The following is a 20,680-nucleotide window of genomic DNA, read 5'->3' on the forward strand; positions in this document are numbered from 1 at the left end:
ATTTCGGATTTGCGTCAAATTAAATAACGCTATCTAGCGTCTCTTGAGGGAAGTATAAATACTTATAGTTAAGGAAGATTATTGCGTTAAAACGAAAATGGTAACGCGGCGTAGGTTTTACGTGTGAGTTAAACGAAAAAAGGTGCCTTAGAAATAAGAAGAAATTGGGTACCTATTAGAAATAAAATATCTCTAATAACAATCGAATTAAAATTATTTTTTAACCGACTACAAAACAAGGATTCGACTGTTTTTTTTATGTATGTTACGTGATAACTCTTTTTCACTTTAATTTGTGAACCGATTACGATGATTTTTTTATTGTTGGAAAGAGGGTGCCTCAGAAGTAGTGCCATTTAAATTGGAAAAAATAGTCCACCTCATAGGGTCATATTCCAGAACTCTACTCAATGCTCAAGTCAGGACTTGAGTAGACTTGAGTATGATTTCAAGAACTGGAAATACGACCCTAATGGCAAGGACTTGAGTATGATTTTCAGTGCTCACTGCAATACTCAAGTCCTGACTTGAGTATTGAGTCGAGTTCTGGAATACGACCCTAAGTGTGACAAACTAGGGGTTGAATAACTTTTGAGGTCGGTTTTTTTTAGTACTCTGTACTGAGATGATTATTCATAGATGAATGTTTAAAAATTATAATTTTGCGGAATTTTGTGATTTTATTTATCGAGAGACGTTTAGACAATCGTTTTTAGGACCCATATTTCACTACAGCCCCCGCAGCATGGCTACGCATGATAGTCGTAACGCGCGCGATAAAATTGAAATAAACGCGCGCTACTGGCTGTCTCAATCAGATCTAATTTAGATAGCCAATAGCGCGCGCTTATTTCAATTCTATCGATTAAAAAAAAAGTCGAAATACCGATTTTCCGTGTGGTTGAAATAAATGAAAACGTCTGTTTTGGGTCTCAATTCACCTTAAATGTAATCATAAAAAACTATAGATATTAATATGGACGAGTTCTTCTAATCGTAGGTACTGAGATTTTCTTTACACTGCGAGAACGTTTTACAGGTTCCATGGCATTTCAACTACTCAATTTATCAAAATGAAGAATATCTAAGGATTTATCCACAGCTTCTTGTGAAGCATGAATAAGCAGCTCTCATACAAAGAATGCTCGATATAGCTGTATTTTTAAAAGAAACATTATTAAAAATAAAATATTTACCCACCTATAATATTGCGTGACGACCTCTTGCGTCATGTTTTTATTCGTATCCGGTTCCTCGACTCTGGCCAGGCCGAAATCGCAGATCTTGAGCACACAGTTGCTGTTCACCAGAAGATTGCCGGGTTTAATATCGCGGTGCAAGATACGGGCTGAGTGTAGATACTTTAGACCTGGAATAATAAAAATAGTACTTTAATTGTGTTTTAAAGAACTAGATGAATTTCTAATGTAAAATAGCACAGTAAAAAGTAAGTTACCAAGTCGCACCCCTCATGAAAGAATGGCATAAGTGGAGTTACATCAAACACGTTCACTGCTCCATTAGATACAGAAAAATATAACCCACATGCTCTCCAATTCTTGTAACTCTATCGACTAAGTTTCAGTCCAATTTTCAATAAGGGGTGCGAAGTTCGCAAACGCCAAAGAAACTTTCATGTTCAATAAAACAATAATACACTTTGAAGACACGTGAATATTCATTCGATTTAGGATTGCACCCTTCTTATACGCACGCATCAATATCATGGATGCAGTGCCGAAGCGTGCTGATGAATATGGTAAAGCGTTGGGACGTACGTAATGTAGATTATAGACAAAGACTGCTATTACTACAACAGTAACATAATCAACCCATTTATACGTCCCACTGTTGAGCACAGGTTTCCTCTCAAGCGAGGATTTAAAGAATAGTCTTCAACACTGGCCTAATACGGGTTGGCTAGGGAGCTCACACATTTTCCGAGAGTTGTGAACCTTTTTCGAAGAGCAGGTTTCGACGTATCGCTATCTAAAACGTGACAAAGTGACAAAATACTTATTTGAGATATCATAAAAAAACATAACCCAGTTTTAGAATATTCAAATTGTTTAATGATATTTTAGCTTCGTATCGTTAGCGTAGGTTCCGATAAGTCGAACACGTGAATTAATTTTAACTATTTTTAAAAGAGAATTTTGCGCGCTATCTTAACGGATATTTGACCATTTGTCACTTAGCCGCTTTTTAGTTTTGTTATTGGACGGTAGATGTTTTCCTTCACTGAAAAGCTCATGGTAAATTTCAAATTAAATTTCGCACACAAATTCCGAGAAACTCAGAGGCGAACCCGGATTGGAACTCACGGCCTCTGCTTGAGAGGCGGTAGGTCAAACCATTATAGGCTACCACGGGTTCAAATAAACGTAACACCCATATTTTTTATTTGTGCAGCGATTATTTAGGTAAATAAATAGCATACATATTGCTAGAAATTTTAACTTCAAGCGACAAACTAATCATAATTATTTTGCGATAACACATGAATAGCAAGAAAGTCAAATCTTAAAGGATTAGTTTATACTACATGACGCATTGTTATGTTTATTAACTATTCACTAATTAAACTCAAAAGACATTCCGTAGCCACAATCTAGAAGCAAATACTTGATATTTGCTGTAGTTCAGTAGTATGTCAAATTCTGCTTAGTTTAACGGCTTCAACATAAATCATGATAAATATTTTAAGTAGCTCCTTATATACGAGTCTACATTTTTAATTTGTCCCTGGTGACATTGTTAATTTTTCTTTAAAGTATCCACACGTGAAGTATCTATATAAACTGCACTACATAATATTATATAATTTTTTTCCTTGTGATTTATTGTGTTAAATTAATATAAAAACTACGTGTTTTCGATTATTTTTGTGGTCGTTGAATTGTTTTTATCTAAGTGCCAAAAAGTTTGGGAACCTATGATCTAAAACAAAAGGAGCCGGTTAAAGCGTATGTTGTCATTTAAAACCACCGACACAAATGTTAATAAACGTTGTCGGAAATTTATGCCGATATAGTGGGTCGACGAATTAACGGCTATTGTTGAGGCAAATATAGGCGATTTCTGAAACGAATTATTGAGAACCAATTCAAGTGATATTGTTATAGCATGTACTATAGGTAGTAGCAGTAGAGGTCCGGTGACGGGAACAGTGGCAATGTCCCTCAGATATTTGCGATTTAAAGCCCTGAGTGTCATGGACAGGCGTGTCGCTTACCACCAGGCGCACGACTTGTTCATCCCGTCACTTGCTATCATAAAAAACTCATACAAATATTTTCGTCAATATCAAAACTGATATGGGGTACGTTGAAAGACGTAAAACAATTGAAAGGATGCTACGAAGGAGGCCACTAGTAATTATTACGGAGTGTGTGTGTGAGATACTTCTACAGAAAGGAGGTGTCGCGCATTGTGTTATATGTAGATATACAAAAACATACAAATTTGTTAAGCGAGAGGGGAGGATGCAAAGGGGTGTACAGAAATAAAGTTAACACAGACTAAGGCTTAGTTTATGCCAACTGAGTGTATACTGCTCATTTATTGCATCTGCCAGTTAAGCCGATTCCTGTGAGCGCTGGATGACATGGTGGCGGGCTCTATTACCGGTAGAACCAATTCGGGCAATGAACTTTTCTAAATTAGTTCTAGGTGTTCTGGATGGTGCCCCGAGTAATTTCAGTTGTTCTGATATACCTACAAAGAATTCTTTCACGTGACAGGACGAACGAGTCGAGCACTTGGTGATAAGAGACACACCTGTCCATAACATTTACTGTAGCACCACACAATGCTTTAAATCACAAAGATCTGAGGGGCACTCACTGCGCCCGCTACCCTGAGACTTAAGTCGACAAGTCCCATTTGCCTGTAATTTCACCAGCACCCTTACCCTTCAAATCCGGAACACAATACTGACATTACTGCTTGGCGGCATAAATAGGGGTAAGGTGGCCGTACTTTTCTAGACGAACTCTTTCACAAGAAGCTCTATTGCACATAAAGTTCTCTAGTTTAAGAACAGGTAATCGGTATAGATGTCTGACACATTATTATTATTTATACAAAGATCTAACAAAACACAAAGAACAATGCCTTCAACCCGGGCTGGACTCGAATCAGTGACTTTTACGCCAAACTGGAGCTATAAAAACATAATGGTAATAAAAACACCATGATATTCAATAAAATAACTATGGCACATTATCTTTATTATTCCAAAATACTTAACTGATGTTCTTTCGCACTTTAACATAAATATTTACCTTGAAAATTAAACTATGTTTTCAGATATAAATCGCTTATAGGTATTTGTTTTTTTTTTTCAAACACACCAACGTTTCGGAGCCCTTAGGCGATTATCACTGCAACGCGCCCCGCAACGGAGCGCGAACCTGCGTTTTTTAACGTTGTACTGAAGGACCTCAGTTTGTATGGAAAACACGCGCCGTCGAACACACTGACAACGCTTCTCAGGCGCGTGCGGTTTCACCCATCCGGTTCACGAACCGCAGGGTATGGCACACTGCGCTCTGCACTACCGCGCAGATTTTTAAGCTAAGGACCTGTTCAGTTTTCTACAATAGATCTCGACGTCGATAAATTTATATTTGCTTAGGAAATGAAACTATTTTTCCGGATTTAAATCGCGTATATTTGTTTTTTCAAACAAACCTTTTTGTTTGTTCCGGATTTAAATCGCGTATATTTGTAAAAATAGTTTCATTTCCTACACAGAAAAAAAGGATTTCTACTAATAAGAAAGAGCAATTTCTCACAATATTTGCTAATTCTGAAAAAATATTTATTAAAAGTAATAAAATATTGTCATTACAAAAATACTGCTTATCTTTTTCTAATACAAATTTACTCTTAACTTTATTCTAACTTTGAGACAAATACGTTCACTTCAAAATTTTATTTCATTTCTAATCAATTCATTGGACATTACTTACATCAAGAAATTTTTACCTCTTACATCAAATTTAAATAATCTTAAATGAATTCAAAATTTCTTGGGTGTATTTTAAGAAAATATATTCTTAAACAAAAAAAGAAGATGTTTTCTATTCAGATTAATATTCTAAATTCTAGAGTATATTCTTAAAGCAACATTTCGTTGCGTTTTCATAGTCAATCTTGTCGTGACATGTCGCCGAAGGCGCACGCGGTAACGATTACTTTTACTTGTGCTTGTAATTATAAAAATCATAAACAGTCATTTATCCAAAGAAACAATACGTAGTATCTCTAGTTTGTTAGGGTGTTATTTATATGTAGTCATAATTTAAGAAATTTGGTGGATGAAATCAAACTACACCTGTAACAAGCACAACTTTAACATGCAATTAGTTCCATGACGCCACTGCTAGATGGCATTAGTTGTACTCTGAAACGCGCTATCGTTTTGTTAACTTCAATAGTATAAAGTCATCTCATATATTTGGAATTGTTAGTGTATTCTGCCGCTGTAGCATTTATACGGCACTGAATGGTCCTCAATAAGAAGATTCCGTCCTATTTCTGCTACTTTAAGGTATGACACTGAACCGTGTGCTTTCACGCTAGTGAGACATACTGTTGGGTCCATAACCCTGTAAATTTACCCTTTTTGATATTAGAAAACACAAATCTTCAGTCAAATAATTAAGTACCTCTCAATTTTTCATTCTTTTTTTTTAATCAAAATCGGACATTTCTAATAACAAATAAATATTTTGTTGAATCTAGAGTGGCTTTGTGAGTTGAAGTAAATTAATTTGCTCTTGGATTAAATATTTCTGTCTTGTAACGAAAATACACTTTTGAGACGTTTTTTTACTATTATCAAGTAATTATTGTCTAGCGTCTATAGGGAGAGGATCGTTTTGTTGGATTTAATAAATTTGTCTTCATAAAAAGAATTTTGTATTTTTCTAAGTAATCTGTTTTTACCGTGTATGTGTAACAATCGCGAAAACCTAAGAACTCGATTTATATTTGCTATTGAAAATCGACCAAATTTATCTTCATATTTTCTTAAATCTTTGTAATGAAGTTGAAATTATCCATTTATGATCTGGTTCGTAAAAAGGGATGTATCCAATATCTTCGATGTCTTTTTATTTGAGTAAACAAAAACCTCCTGAATAAGTTCTGTATTATTAACCATTCTTGTCAAAGAAGGATCTCGGCTACATATACAATCACTACGGCGATCAACTGCGAAGCGAGTACTTTAAGTGACGCGGGGTCGCTAGACTGCTGCCCCCGCGCAGATTAAACCGCGCGTTGACGCAGATCTGCGTCTCCGCCACCGCGCGCGTGATTACGCGTGCAGTGTGATTATCGACTTACAGGTCCCATAGTCCCAATTAACTGAGATAGTATAATCATCAATCACTCGAACTAAGAACTCTACTAATATTCACCACATTCACCATCCCCGACTCAAAAGAGAAATTTGAGAACCATAACTTTAAACTATAGTTACAATTAGTCACAGCTTATAATTTTTAAACCCCGTGCTAGAAATAGGGTGTAATTAAGTTCCATGCTCGGTGGGTCGCACCGTCGCATGCTCAGGTTTCGAAGCAGCGTGGCAGTCATTAGGGGCGAGTGCCAGATTTCCGAGTCGTAAATAATAGATGGGTAGAACGCCTAACTCATTAGAACCCGACATGTCTACTCTTTACGAGCAAGGGAATTGTTTCTTATTACCATATTATGGGTAGTAAAATGTGCAAAAGGGTTTTAATTGTTCAACAATAAGCTAATGAATTCGTTAGCTGCGATCGAAAGTTTTATTTAGATTAACGTTTAATACTCACCGTAAACGTAAAAAATATTCCAAAAATCCAAAATCACGTAACATTATATACCTACAAAAGGTTATAACTTCATAATATAATATATAATGTAAATAATATATTAATAACGCACACATTCATAGCCCCGCACTAGGGAAACCCTGTGTCGTGGGTGCCATGGACACATACATACGTAGACAATCACAAATTACACCCAAAGTTACGAGAGAAATTTGAAGGCGAATTTTATGGAAAAGAAATTTGATGGTGCCTGTGATTTCACCAGCACATTTCATTTTCACAAATTCACACAGCGTTTAATTTCTTAAATTTAAAGTGTTTACGTGTACAGACGCGATGCAGTTGCGCCACTTTTGCAGACTAGATATTGTACAAAAATTAGTAGTGGTCAACCAGCGTTTAATTTTAAAGCGCCTGTATCCTTCAAAACCGGAACGCAGTAATACTCATATTACTGCGTGACGGCAGAAATAGGTACGGTGGCAGTACTTTCCAGGGAAATCTTTCACAACGAGCTCTACTACTACTAAACGTTCAATCAAACATTGTTTCAGTCTATACAACCTCAATTGGTTTTGGTTCTTCCGCACAACTTTGCAAGCTTTGAATCAATCAATTTGGAAAAAATATATAGTAAAATTGAAGATATGCATTGATTACTATACGGTGTGAAAACACGATCCCTAAAAATTTGCACAATAGAAGAAAAACACAAACTTACAAGAAATTTTGCAAGAAAACCGCGTTACATATGGATCAAATCACGTATACTATACGATAATATTTCACATGGCTTTAATTTTATTTGTAAAAAAAATAATTCTGAAATAAAGCCAGTGTCCCTGTCGCTCGAGCCAAGGAAAATGAACCGTATTAGTACGGGGGAAAATTGAATTCGTGAATGAGATAGTATTGACTCTTAAGCTTAATGCATTTAATACTGAAAATGCAAGGTAGCTCGAATTATTTGTCCGGGAGTGTACTATAAAGTTGTAGAACATTGAGAAACTTAGTAAATATCATTCACAGTCGCGTCACCTAGTAACACGTGCCACATTGGAACTTTAGCTGTCTCTAACATTGTTACGTCATAGTACTACGTGTTTCAGTTACCTGCATATAAGGAGATTAGACTAGAGACTAAGTAATTTATGAACAATAATGTGCGGTTGCGGTAATAATAATACAGGATTATTTTTAAAATACTAACAATCGCACAGTGCCATAATAATAAACATCAGCTTTTGTTCCATGTCTTAAATATTCATCAGATTTTACTTTCGTACAAAAATAAATAGATTTAAACAGTAATAACTCTCTAAAGCTCTAAACAGTAATAACTCTCTAAAGCTCTAAACAGTAATAAATCTGTGCAGGACAGGAGTGGGAATCGTCGCGGAGGACGCTTGCACGTTTGAACTTATTCTACCAAATACAGAAAATGTTAAAAGTGTCAGATGGCATAACAAAAACTTAAGTTTGGTACATTAATTATTTTGTAAAAAGTCATGGAACAAAAGTTCTTGGTTATGACGTTAGTAATATAGGCCTGCGAGATAGTTAATACTGTAAATTACCCCTGTATAAAAAGGTGATATCTTCAAATTTGCAGAAGATACCTTCAAGGATGAAACAGGTTAATGAAAATAAAGATCAGACGAGGCGTGTAAATAAATAACAAAGATAGAGCACATAACTGTACATGTATTTAAAAGACTAATAAGACACTATCTGCGTCTAAACTGATTATTTTTACGTAAACAAAGACACAAAGTAGACAAATGAATTACGTAGCTCTGCTACTCATTCTACAAGGACTTGTCTAGTTTAAGACCAGGTATTTGATGCGTAATCTGGCATATAACAAAAAAATTATACGACAAAGCTCATACGTCGTTGCGTGCGCCGAAACAAAAGCAAAGCTTATACCCATATGGTCGCTTCTTGATAAGAGAACTTGATTATTAATACCTCCAAATCGTCGTCGTTCAGCAATGAACCGCTAGATGGCAGCACATTATTTAAATTTTCAATATGATATGAAAATGTCGTAACTTGTAATAATGGGTGCTGATGGTATTGAACTTTCAACGATATACCAACAGGGTAAAGTTTAAATTATGTTAACAATCCAGTATTGTTATTTCTGTTTAAATTTGAAACTACGACCAATCAATATCAAGATTTTGTAGTGTTTCAAATTGTGTGAGTTTTAGCGACATCGGTTCACGTAGTAATCAAGGCTTAAGACACTTCCATTGTTTTTTTTTTCGTGGTACTCTCACATTGGGCTTATAAATCTGCCCCGTCAATCTTCTTTCATCTTATCTACATGTCCAAAACACCTAAACATCTCTGCCGCTATTAGAGCTTGTGCACTACGTCCAGTCATATCAGTTCCGAATCCGAGAAATGACGGTCCGAAATGTCACAGGTGTCCGAAGTGTCATTTTATCTTTAGGTGTACAAGCGATATTCGTATTTTCAGCGATATTCGAATCGGAATGACAATGCTCTGTCATTCGTAGTCAGGTGCACAATGCGTAACGGCCCCGTGTCGCGTGCGCCGAAACAAATTAGCGACTCGGTCTGTAAGTTTAATTTCCCTACGGATGTCCTGTACTCACCTCGACTTTAACGCTAAATGTTAAACATTGCCAACGTAATGTACCATTTCACTTTATCTCAGCTGTAAGGTGTTCTGAACAAATGTGACATTGTTTTGAAGAGTAGCACGCAGTTGTGTGAAGCTACGAGCCGAGTCATAAAGGCTCGTTAAGGAACTCAAGAAACTTAAGTGCGACGTGAAATGCGTCTAGGTTGTATACTGAGGTCTATGTCGCCGATGGAAGTTTCAAATTGCAACTAAAATTCTCCGTTTTCAGAGAGTAAGCGTGGTGGTGTGCACCCTCGTGCCCAAAACACGAAAGATCTAAAAGCGACCACAAAAAATGCAATAAAGGTGGCAACATACTCAAAGTCAATGTCATTCTAAAATAAAAAAGTAACGACAAAAAGAAGAACTGTGTAACTTTAAACTTCTAATTATTAGTACAAAAATCGAACATAAAGAAAAATTCATTCGATCGGGCTGGACTCCAACCAGCGCATTTACCATTCATAGATTTCTCACAGCTGGTGCTACGGCAGAAGTCTTTAAAAACCAAAAAACAAAGATCTGTAACAAGCACATAGAAGAATTCGTAAAGTCTGCCGGCCCGTTTCGTAGCTTAGTTGGGAGAGTGCATGGCTAAATGCGCTGGTTCGAATCCAGCCGGATCGAATGAATATTTGTATCCGATCTTTTTATTAATAACTATAACGAACTAGTGGAGTAATTTCACAAAAAAATTATTGAGTATCATTGTAGTAAAACATCGTAATATTCTATTCAATAATTTTCTGGAAACAGTACAACGTACAGACATGTCAACCTGTCTGCATTCGCATACCGTCAAGAACAACGACCGTCTTATTAACCAACGTTCAACAAAGGTCATAAAAGTGTTTAGCATCTAAGCTTATGCATTTTATAGTTCCTAGAACCTGAAACAGAAGTTAACAGCAAAGTTTGTCTGTACCACCTGTCGGTCATTTCATCCCGAGTGGCAATAAAAAACTAAACAATGATTCTTCAATGCGCTGCCGAGAAAAGTGCCCCGTAAAGCGGTTTACATATTGCTGCCATTACATAAAGTACCCCACATACGTACGGATCCCGTCAGATAATCTGATAATGCTTTTTAGAAGTTTCCACGATGTAGCAGCACGTCGCTTATTTGGTGCTACATTCACGCTATTCTACCTCTTGACAGGAGATGGATTTGAATTGATTTTTAAGTTTGTTTCAAACATATGAAGCTTCAATGAAACCGTGTATTTTTACAATACATATAAATTTACAATTACCGCCATTTTTCTTCGAATGTAAACACTTGTTATGTTACAGATATATACTTAATTCAATTTTGCCAAAATTACAGTTACGTCAATGTAGCACCAAATGAGAGAATATTTATGCCACTAAATTTAATTTGAATCCGACTGGAAAATTACTAGTATAAAAGTAGTTTTAAGGCAACCAGCGTTCATGCCTTACGTGAAAAGAATAACGGACAAAATCGGTACAGTACTAAAAAAATACTCCATAAAAACTGAGTTTACGCCGTTATCTAAGATCACGGGGCATGTCAGATCACCTAAGGACGTAATCCCCTTTCAATCTCCGGGCGTTTACAAGATTGATTGCAGTTGTGGGAGTTCCTATATTGGGCAGACAAAACGCACCATAGCGGAAATAGTGAGCCGAAAGAACACATCGCGGCTGTTAAGAACCGTCTGCTCAATAAGTCTGCAATAGCCGGGCATTTGCTAGAATCAGGACCAAACCACTGGATTGAGCTTCATAATCCCAAGATCCTTTCTACGTCATCACTATAGTAGAAGCGTACGTGAAGCTATTGAAATTAAAAAAAAACCGTAATTTCAACCGAGAAGATGGTTTTAAACTTTCATCGTCATGGGATCCAGTTATCAGCAAGTGTAAACGACATCAAGTATCGCCCGACAAGTCGCCGGATGTCGTGAGTGTTGTGTGTCAGTCTAGTGAGAACCCTAGTGCACAAATAAATAATGAAGATCAATGCGGGTAGTTAGAAAAACTCGCACGGCGAAGAAGATGCTGATACTCGCGTCTTCAGTCCCTTCGAGACCATGGACGTTGCAATATGTCCGAAACGTCGAGGTAAATAAAATAAAATATGTTTTTACGTGATTAAGTCCGAATTAAAAATTAAATAACTTGCTTACCACCAGGCACACGACTTGTTCGTCCCGTCACTTTATACCATAAAGAAGTTGGAAAAAAAAAAGAGTATCACAAAAAACGAAACCGCCCAAGTAAAGAAAACCTAAAATAGTAACAACAATTCTCTAATATCCCACGAGTAATTACTGTTATATTAAATTTCACATGTAAGTTTTTCCCACGTTTTTATTTACAACATATAAAATTGCAAAACTACGTTTTGTATTGGTATTGATATTTTGTTTTGTAGTGATGGTCTCAATATTGAATATTTCTTATATACATATGTGTTCGGACAGGTGTGTAGCCCTAGTGACATAACGTATTATGTTAGTTTAGAATTACGTAGAATATTAATATAATTTTTGTATTACTAGACGTAATATTATTTTCAAATAAAGAAATTATAAATGAAAAAAAAAAAACGAGTATTATAAAATTAATATACAAAATACTAAAATTACGTGTCTTTCCTTGTGTTTGTTCGATTCTTTGTATCAATAATAAGTTATATAGATATGTCTAAGTATCAAAAGTTCATCAAAATCGGTCTGTGTGTGTTATAACGCGGAGGTCGTCGTCCGTGCGGCTGCGCGCACGCACCCGACCGCGACGCCTGATGACCGCTAGTCCTTGCTCCTTCACCACGAGGACAATGCACTATATGCAGGTTGATACACAATAAAAATACAGGTCTACTATCTACTCAGGTCACCTACTTACTTTTGTGACGTAATATATACGAAAGAACCGCATAGACACTTAATAGAGATACAAGCTCAAATGGTTTTGCATAAAAGTGAAAATGTTGAATCAACCACTGTTGATCCAAAGGATATGCATTTATAGTATATGGTGTGAAAACACGATTCCTTAAAATTTTCACGATTTCACAAACTTACCTCGAAATGTTACAAGAAAACCGCTGTATTCATTCAATTGGTACTTTACATATACCAATGTTTTTTTTTATCAAATAAACTAAATAGAACACGTATAGTATGCTATGTATATTTTCCATATGGCTTTAATTTCGTTTATATAATAATAAATTCTGAAATAAGCCCCGTGTCCATGCCGCTCGACACACGCAATAGAACCGATTCAGTATGGCAAATATTTGAATCTAGCTGCGGAAGTATCGACTGTTAAGCATCACCTAAAAATCTGCAATATAGACAATCACTACTCGTCATTTCCTAGATTATTCTTTAGTATGCGTAGCGAACCGCAAAAAACCGCTACAAATCTTATTGTATCTCTTTATATTTATTATCTTTTTAACTCGTCTTTCTTGTTTTTGGTTCCTTTTTATGGCATATATTTGTGTCATTCTTTTGTTGCTTTAGATTGCGGTTTTCGTCATATTTTTGTATATTGTGTACGTCGAGTATATAACCATAAATAGAGACGAAATGTCATTTAATTTGTTTGAAAACTATTCTGCCTTATCATTACTGTGACAACTGCGCGCCGATTGGCTAGTCCGAGTCCGAAACAATTGACGGGTGTCAATCGACAAATTAACTTCAGCTTTGCTATAATGGACGAAAATTACAAAATTACATATTTAATATTCAATTACCGATGAAATGTGATCCCGTTTGTTTTGTAATTAAAAGTTTTGCTGTTTTTCCCACACCACCGAATAGAACAGCACGGCATTGTTAGAGATAGTATCTTTATTACAATAAATACAGAATATTTTTTGGAATATACGGAGACGTACACACAGGTCAGTAGTTGGCCTATCTATATTTTAGTGCAAACGAGAGTTGATATTTATAAGAGCTGTATCGCTAATGTGTTACCAGAAATATATGGCCCTTATTTCGTCTTTATTTCTGGTTATATACTCGATGATTGTGTAGCTCATAGTTTTCCAAAGCGGTCACTACCGCCCAGTGAGCGCTAAAGAGCCCTATGGCCTATAGGCAGGGAACTCGGTAGCAATAGGGGGGTATTGAGGGGGTGTCAACAAAACCTGAATTATCTACATAAACTACGCTACATATAATATTAATATAAAATTACTATAGTACTTTTTTCCTTGTCATGTGTTGATATAAAAAATATAAGTGGTGGTGTGCGTTGAAATTTTTTTACCTTTAGTACTCTCTAATTACTAATTAATACATTCAGGTGTCGAATTTGCGGAAACCTACGTCAATAAAAATGGAAGTACATTATTTTGCTATTCCGGAAACCCAGTGCAGATTAAATTATATTTTCATGCAATTAATTTTAGCACCCCCCATTAATAAAATAGATACACTAGACATGCAACTATATTCACAAACACCACCACTAAAAATAGTTTATAACCAAAAACTTTCCCGCATATTCTTAAAATGCGCGCTAAAATATTATTTTGAAAATGGCCATAGACAATATAACATTTTAAAAGAAAATAATTTTTTTTTGTTTAAAAATAGCGACTAAATAGTGACTAAAACCGTACGGACTTTATGGCCAACAAGGTAAAATTTCAAAATAATAATAATAACAAAATTTACTATAGGTACTGTAGACCTGAAATCATTTATAAACACATATAGCAACCGTTCAGTTGAAAAGTCTGCCTAATATCCTTTTTTCATGATACCAAGTGACGGAACGAACAAGTCGTGGGCAACCGACTCGCCTGTCCATAACAGTTGCAGTGCCACTTAGCGCTTTAAATCACAAAGATCTGAGGGGCACTGTCACTGCGCTCATCCCATGTCCCATGTGCTTGTATATTTCACCCTTCAAAACCGGAACGGATTAATGTTCACATTACGGCGTGGCGGAAGAAATAGATAAAGTGGTAGTACTTCCCTGGACGAACTCTTTCACAAGGAGCTCTACTGCTACTAAATATAAACATTCGACTATGATAGTTAAGTGACCATCTATCAAATACCGGTTTAGTTGTTAATAATTCCTTTACTGCAGATAATACCTATGTGTTTTCTCTGAATCGAATGTTTTTCTTCACAATGACTCAATGACCACTTTAAATTTTCTAATTTCGAAAACTACGAAAATCGTAGTTGCGTTTCGGTTGACATTAATATATGGAATGACAGAAATCGTACTCGTTGAATAGCAGAACCTGCAGAAGTCTTTAAAATTACTAAGCGGAAAATTCGATAACAAAAAAGAATGAGAATCCAGCGTTAATTCCCAAATAATATTTTACAAGCAACCTTTCAAAGAAACCGTACACGTCCGTGACTTGCCTACATGGAAGAGAATAAAAAATCAGTCAACGGAGTGCGTTAAGATTACAGAATCTCGGCCAGTTCCTTGCCTAAAGCCAGGATGTTGTATAACATAGTGAAATTAGCTACTCCTTGATTGCAATATCTCAGTATTATCTCCATGAGAGTAGCTTATCTATAAAGACAAAACCCTCTTTGCGTATTTATGATTAAGAAGCAAGCATGATAGAGTAAGTGCCTGTACTTTCGATAGCAAAATACTGGAGAGATGACGAAACGCCTGCTTGATATAAACTTCACTTTACGATGCGAAGAATAAGGATCGTTTAAACAGTTGTATTTGATATCGGTGTGGAAACATTCCAAAGCACAAAGAGTAACAGTAAAGCTCAGTATGCGGTGTATTTGCTCAAGCGCAGGTCGGTAGACGGCGTGAAAAAAGGTTCCGAGTGATGGACGGAAATTTTAATACCGAAATCAAATCTTTTGAATTTCGTTCTTTTAGTCAAAGTGCAAAGTCGTTTTTAAATCTTTTTTAAATTAATTTAATTTTTATCTCAATTAAACTGAACTCGAATAGACTAAAGACAAAAACTGACCCGATTCAAAAGGTTTGTTTTACTTCAGACCGAAATTGATACAACCATATCGACTATCAACGAATAACAGTTGTGATGTGCATGCGCAGCGATCTCACGCACGTTTAGTGGCTGAGCTTACACAATTAACATTGTGACGCCGCCACAGCCAGCCTGTTTTAGCAGATGCCGTTCAGATTAACGATTCGATTTAAAAATAATACTAAGTTCATAAAGGCTTCGAATACCATTTTGCTTATAACACCTGGATCTTATGCAGCTGTGTAGTAATTAGCATCCGTGACTTTATATAAAGAAGAGAAAAGTTGATCACATTTCAAAAACTGGTTCTAGTAATTAACATGTGCTACTTTAAACAGAAGCATACACATGGAATAAATAGATTTTCAAACTTGTTATGCATACACCAAGGAATACACACACTGGCACATTTAGCAAATCACTACAGAAAACCCCAAATAATTATTATATTCTTTATTGTACAAAGAAAAGGCACATAAAACACACGTTACAATGGACATATACAAAGGTGAGCTTATCTCTATAAGAGATCTCTTACAGCCAACCCTTTTTTTTTTTTTGACGGGGGGGAAATCTTTATGGATACCCCTGAGCCCAGGGAGATTCAGGGGTTATGTGGGGACTCTCCCTCCAGACTGGAGGGCCTACCCCACTAAAACCCCCCCAGGTTTCCCTCTCGCCGGTTGAGTCGGCGCCGTGGGATCAGTGAGCATTCACCACGACGCCGCCCGGGTTACAGCCAACCCTAGCCGTGGTGCAAAAATGAAGTCTGTGGGACTAATTATTGCACAACTAAATTAAAATATAAATGTGATTAAAATATAAATGTGAATAAAATATAAATGATAATAATATACATACGACAGACATACACACATACGTGAACTTTATATACATAAATACAATATATATGATAATAACAAATTACTAGTTTATATATAATGTTACCGATTAACTAACTAACGCGTTCGACGGGAAGTACTCTTTTAATTTGTGTTTGAAAGATGACTAGAGATAGACTGTCACGAATGTCAACAGGTAGTTTATTCCACATACAAGCTGCACTTACAGTAAAAGAATTGTGAAAGAATTTGGAGTAGGATTGGGGATATAAAAGTGTTCTAGTGTCACAGGTACGTTTTGGGCGAGAATTGGGGGGTAAAGGGGAAAACGGGAACCCAGATAATGAGGAAGCTGGGGGTAATTCAAAATTTTATAAAGAAGACAAAGAACGTGGATATCTCGGCCAAGTCGGATTGGGAGCCATTTCAATTTAATAATTTTAATAACCTAACCTCATTTACCTGTGTCTCCAGGACAGTGTATGGTCGATTATCAGACCCAGGTTCCTTGTGTTTTCAGCATATGCAAGACTCACTCCATCATACGAAACCTTGGGGAAATTATTAATGTCCAACCTGCAGTAAAGTCTGTTGCTACCTACAATTATTGCCTGTGATTTCGTAGGGTTTACAAGCAAACCAAACACATCAGCCCAAGACTTCACCACAAGAAGATCCTTATTATGATTCAATAGCAGATTGGGTATTGGCTCCATCAAAATGTCTATAAATTTGCAAGTCATCTGCGTATAAGCGGAATAGAGGAGAAATTAATTTAGTGAGCTCGTTTATGAACAGCGAAAAGAGAAGAGGTGAAAGTACACCACCCTGTGGCACCCCTGAAGTCAAAGGAGACCAATCGGAATAAATGTCATCATTCCTAATCCTTTGATAGCGATTGCGAAGGTAATTCGAACCAAGCAGTTGCAGCAGGGGAAATGTTAAGAGAGCAGAGAATGGCAAGGAGGATGTTATGGTCGACAGAGTTGAAAGCACTGCTGAAGTCCAATAAAACAATAATGGTAAACAACTTGTTATCCATGGCGTAGCGAATATCATCGATGAAGTTAAGCAAGGCAGTTACAGTGCTATGACCAGGACGAAAACCGGATTGATACGGACTTATAAGTTCATGACGAGAGACATACGAGAGAAGTTGTTTTTGAACAGTGCTTTCAAGGACCTTGGACAGAAATGTTCTCAGCCACGGCACATGCTGAGCGGTGCCCATTCAGTATCAGTAATTTTAGTTTTAATTTATTTTTATGTACATACAATTTAAGGGTACTGAATAAATGTTTCTTTCTTTCTTCTTCTTTCTTTAAATGCAGGATGGAGATAGGACGAAATTGGGAGAAAGCCGTGGGAGTAGCGGATTTAGGGATGGGAATGACATGGGCTAATTCCCAATCGCTAGGAAAGACGCTAATTGCATGAGAAGTATTCAAAATGTGTGTGATAATTGAAGCAACGTAATCCAGGATAGGTAACAGCATATCGCGGCAAATACCATCTTCATTCACGGCCTTGGAAGTTATGGATAAGATACTCTTCTTAACTTCCCCCTGTGTGAAGGTTGACAGTTAGGAGAATGATGGGTGGCAGTAAGTGGGAGCAATACAAAGTTCACAGCAGATACAAGAGAGTTAAGACGTGAAGACCGAAAACTATTCTTTAATAAACAAGTATTAAGATCACCCATCAATATTACATGATCATAAGAGGCACTCAAGGATTCAAGGGTAGTCTCAAATAAGTCAAAATAGTTTACATTAACACTAGGGCTATAAATAACACCAACTAGGATATTGGTGTAATGTAAGCTAAGGTCTAGAAATAGATACTCTAAAGACCCAGTATAAGTGCTAGGAGGCTGGCTGACGACGGAGCACGGTATGTAGCTCTTGATGTAAATACATACACCACCACCACCAGTCCCAACTCTGTCGTTTCGATATAATGTATACCCATTGAGTGTAAATAGGGGGGATGGTAGAGAGGGTTTGAGCCAAGGTGTGTGTAATTGATATTACACTTGGGCAGTGCGTAAGTAAGCCGTTCATAGGCGTACGTATATCATGTCACGTCTATAACTCATTTAATCGTCTCGTGCCATCCTGAATCATTGACTTCCCGCTATTTCTATATTATCTCTCTAGGGAGGTATTCTATCTTTATACGTATACAATATAACAAACAATAGATAGACAAAAAGTTCCTTAGGATGAATTTCTTGTCTAAGTCATCAATCTCTTACGACACTTGACAGCAGGTGTATCTGGCAATATTAATATGTATAAAAACAAACAGTCTCACAACATAGTCCACTAACAACTTCAAGCTTTCAACTGACAAACCATAGTAGGAAGAGATTAGCATCGCATATAACGTCAACAGGCATTAATGGGTGACATGCTCATTGGAGCATTGTGAGCACTAATCAATTGGCTTACACCGTTTCGGGGATTCCGATGACTAGATATGTCGATTTGATTAAACAATGTTCGTAATTATTTTTTTTATGATATCATAATGCACTGGACGAACAAGTCGTGAGCCTAGTGGTAACCGACATGCACTAATAACACTAATAAGAATTGCAGATCCACTCAAAGCTTTTAATAGTAAAGAGAGGTCATCTTGAGATATATAAAGTTGACAAGTCCCATATTTTTTTATACCTGACAGGCAGATGACTCCACCTGTTGTAAAATGGAAAGTGGAATCCAAACTTGAAGGAACCTAGTGCAGTGTTGATACAATCACTGCCCTAACCACATGCATGCATGCCTCTTCACGCCTCGTTTGAAGAGGATATCGTAAGGAGGGAATAAGTGCGTTGGAAGGGGATTTCAATTGTCGACGTGGTGACAGTGAAAGGTGCCACCAAACATTTTAGTTCGCGATGGAATACGGAAAGTAGTAAAGTGGTGACTACGAAGGCACGTGTGCTTCGGAGCAGAAAAGGGGAGGGTGGAATAGATTGAATAATTCTTCAGAGCATTCGCCATGGTACATCCGATAAAGGCGCTAAGCGAAGCAATATCTCTACGCAGTTGTAGAAGTTCAAGGTGTGATGAGATTTCTTTATCGCCAATGACTCTAGTCGTCATATGCGTGTAGTTTCACCAGCATCCTTACCCTTTAAAGCCGGAACGCTCACATTACTGCTTGGCGGCAGAATAAGAAGCTAGCAAGCTCACTTCTAGCTGAAACGTTTAAACGAACTAATTTCCTTTAAAGTCAACAATGACAATGGTCAATTTTAGCACAACAATCACTTAAGAAGGCAAATAAAAGGAAACCTGTGCTCGTATCAGCCTACATTCGTCCCTCTAATGAGCTTACAAATGTAAAAGTATGAGTCAAAATTAAATAAGACATACCACAATATAGCACCTCACCAATACGTTACGGCTTACAATCGTGAAGGACCTCTCCAACAAATAGAGACAAGTCCCAGAGCGAATTCCAATTCCATTACTGAGGCTAAAGGAGCGACATCGACAGTCGGTCCCACTTAGCTTGCCCTGCCCCTTATCAATACATCATTTCATCTTATGAGCACCTTTACGTATGTATAATATGAACTTAGATAGGCATCTTAATTCGAGAGCCAAGAGAAGTGTCTCGAATAGGCCTTTCTAAGTTTAATGACTCACAGCGTAATTAGTTGATTACAGGCCTTAATATCCGCATTTCGCGGTATTTATTGCAACGTCATTAAAAGCTCATTAAAACGGAGAAGCAACCAGGAATCCTAGCCATTAATCAAGAGATCCGTGTGCGTAGAGCAATCTCCCTTGTATGCGTAAAGGTGATTTCCTGGACGAAAAAGCCGCGCATAAATAATATCCTACCGGGGAGCGCATTTCCATAATTCAGCTCGTTACTCGCGAAGCCTTGCTATTCCGAGATGTTATCTCCCTACTTCGTTAGCAATACAAAATTAATTAAAAATTCCGACAACGGTAGAGCTTCTTTCAAAAAATATGTTTTGGCTGACGATATAATTCGATTGGCATAACTTGGGTTATAAAAATTCCAACTAAATGGTTGTATTCGATTGAGGGTATTTTATCAGTACAGTTTTCGGAACTAACGCCCATCTATCACTCTCTAGGGGAAATGAAAACATGGCGCAGAAATATAACCGTTGCTTCACACCGTCGCAACCGCAAATCCTTTTAATGCTCATATTTCTTGGAACTAAATAGAGAATACGATTCCTCAGAGATGCAGCTTTGTGAATATTAAACACCGATTCAGTAGGATTAATTCAGTCGTTCTATTCCTGTTATTTTAGACAGATGATAATTAGGGAATCAATCATTCGGTTTTCTTGCATTTCAATACATTTCGGCGACCAATTTCT

At 36.9% G+C, this 20,680-nt stretch overlaps 1 protein-coding gene across 2 annotated transcripts in view; it reads right to left on the reverse strand.

Annotated features, from left to right (window-relative positions):
• Positions 1 to 20,680, reverse strand: part of LOC113237246 (serine/threonine-protein kinase NLK) — a 239,800-nt gene that overhangs the window by 14,618 nt on the left and 204,502 nt on the right. For both annotated transcript variants that reach the window (XM_026473620.1, XM_026473621.1), the window contains exon 5: positions 1,201 to 1,369. In XM_026473620.1, coding sequence (XP_026329405.1) covers positions 1,201 to 1,369 — 169 coding nt within the window. The remainder of the gene's footprint in view (positions 1 to 1,200; positions 1,370 to 20,680) is intronic.

This window comes from Hyposmocoma kahamanoa, unplaced genomic scaffold (genome assembly GCF_003589595.1).
Source record: "Hyposmocoma kahamanoa isolate Upper Pololo Valley unplaced genomic scaffold, ASM358959v1 93, whole genome shotgun sequence".
In the NCBI taxonomy this organism is placed as follows: domain Eukaryota; kingdom Metazoa; phylum Arthropoda; class Insecta; order Lepidoptera; family Cosmopterigidae; genus Hyposmocoma; species Hyposmocoma kahamanoa.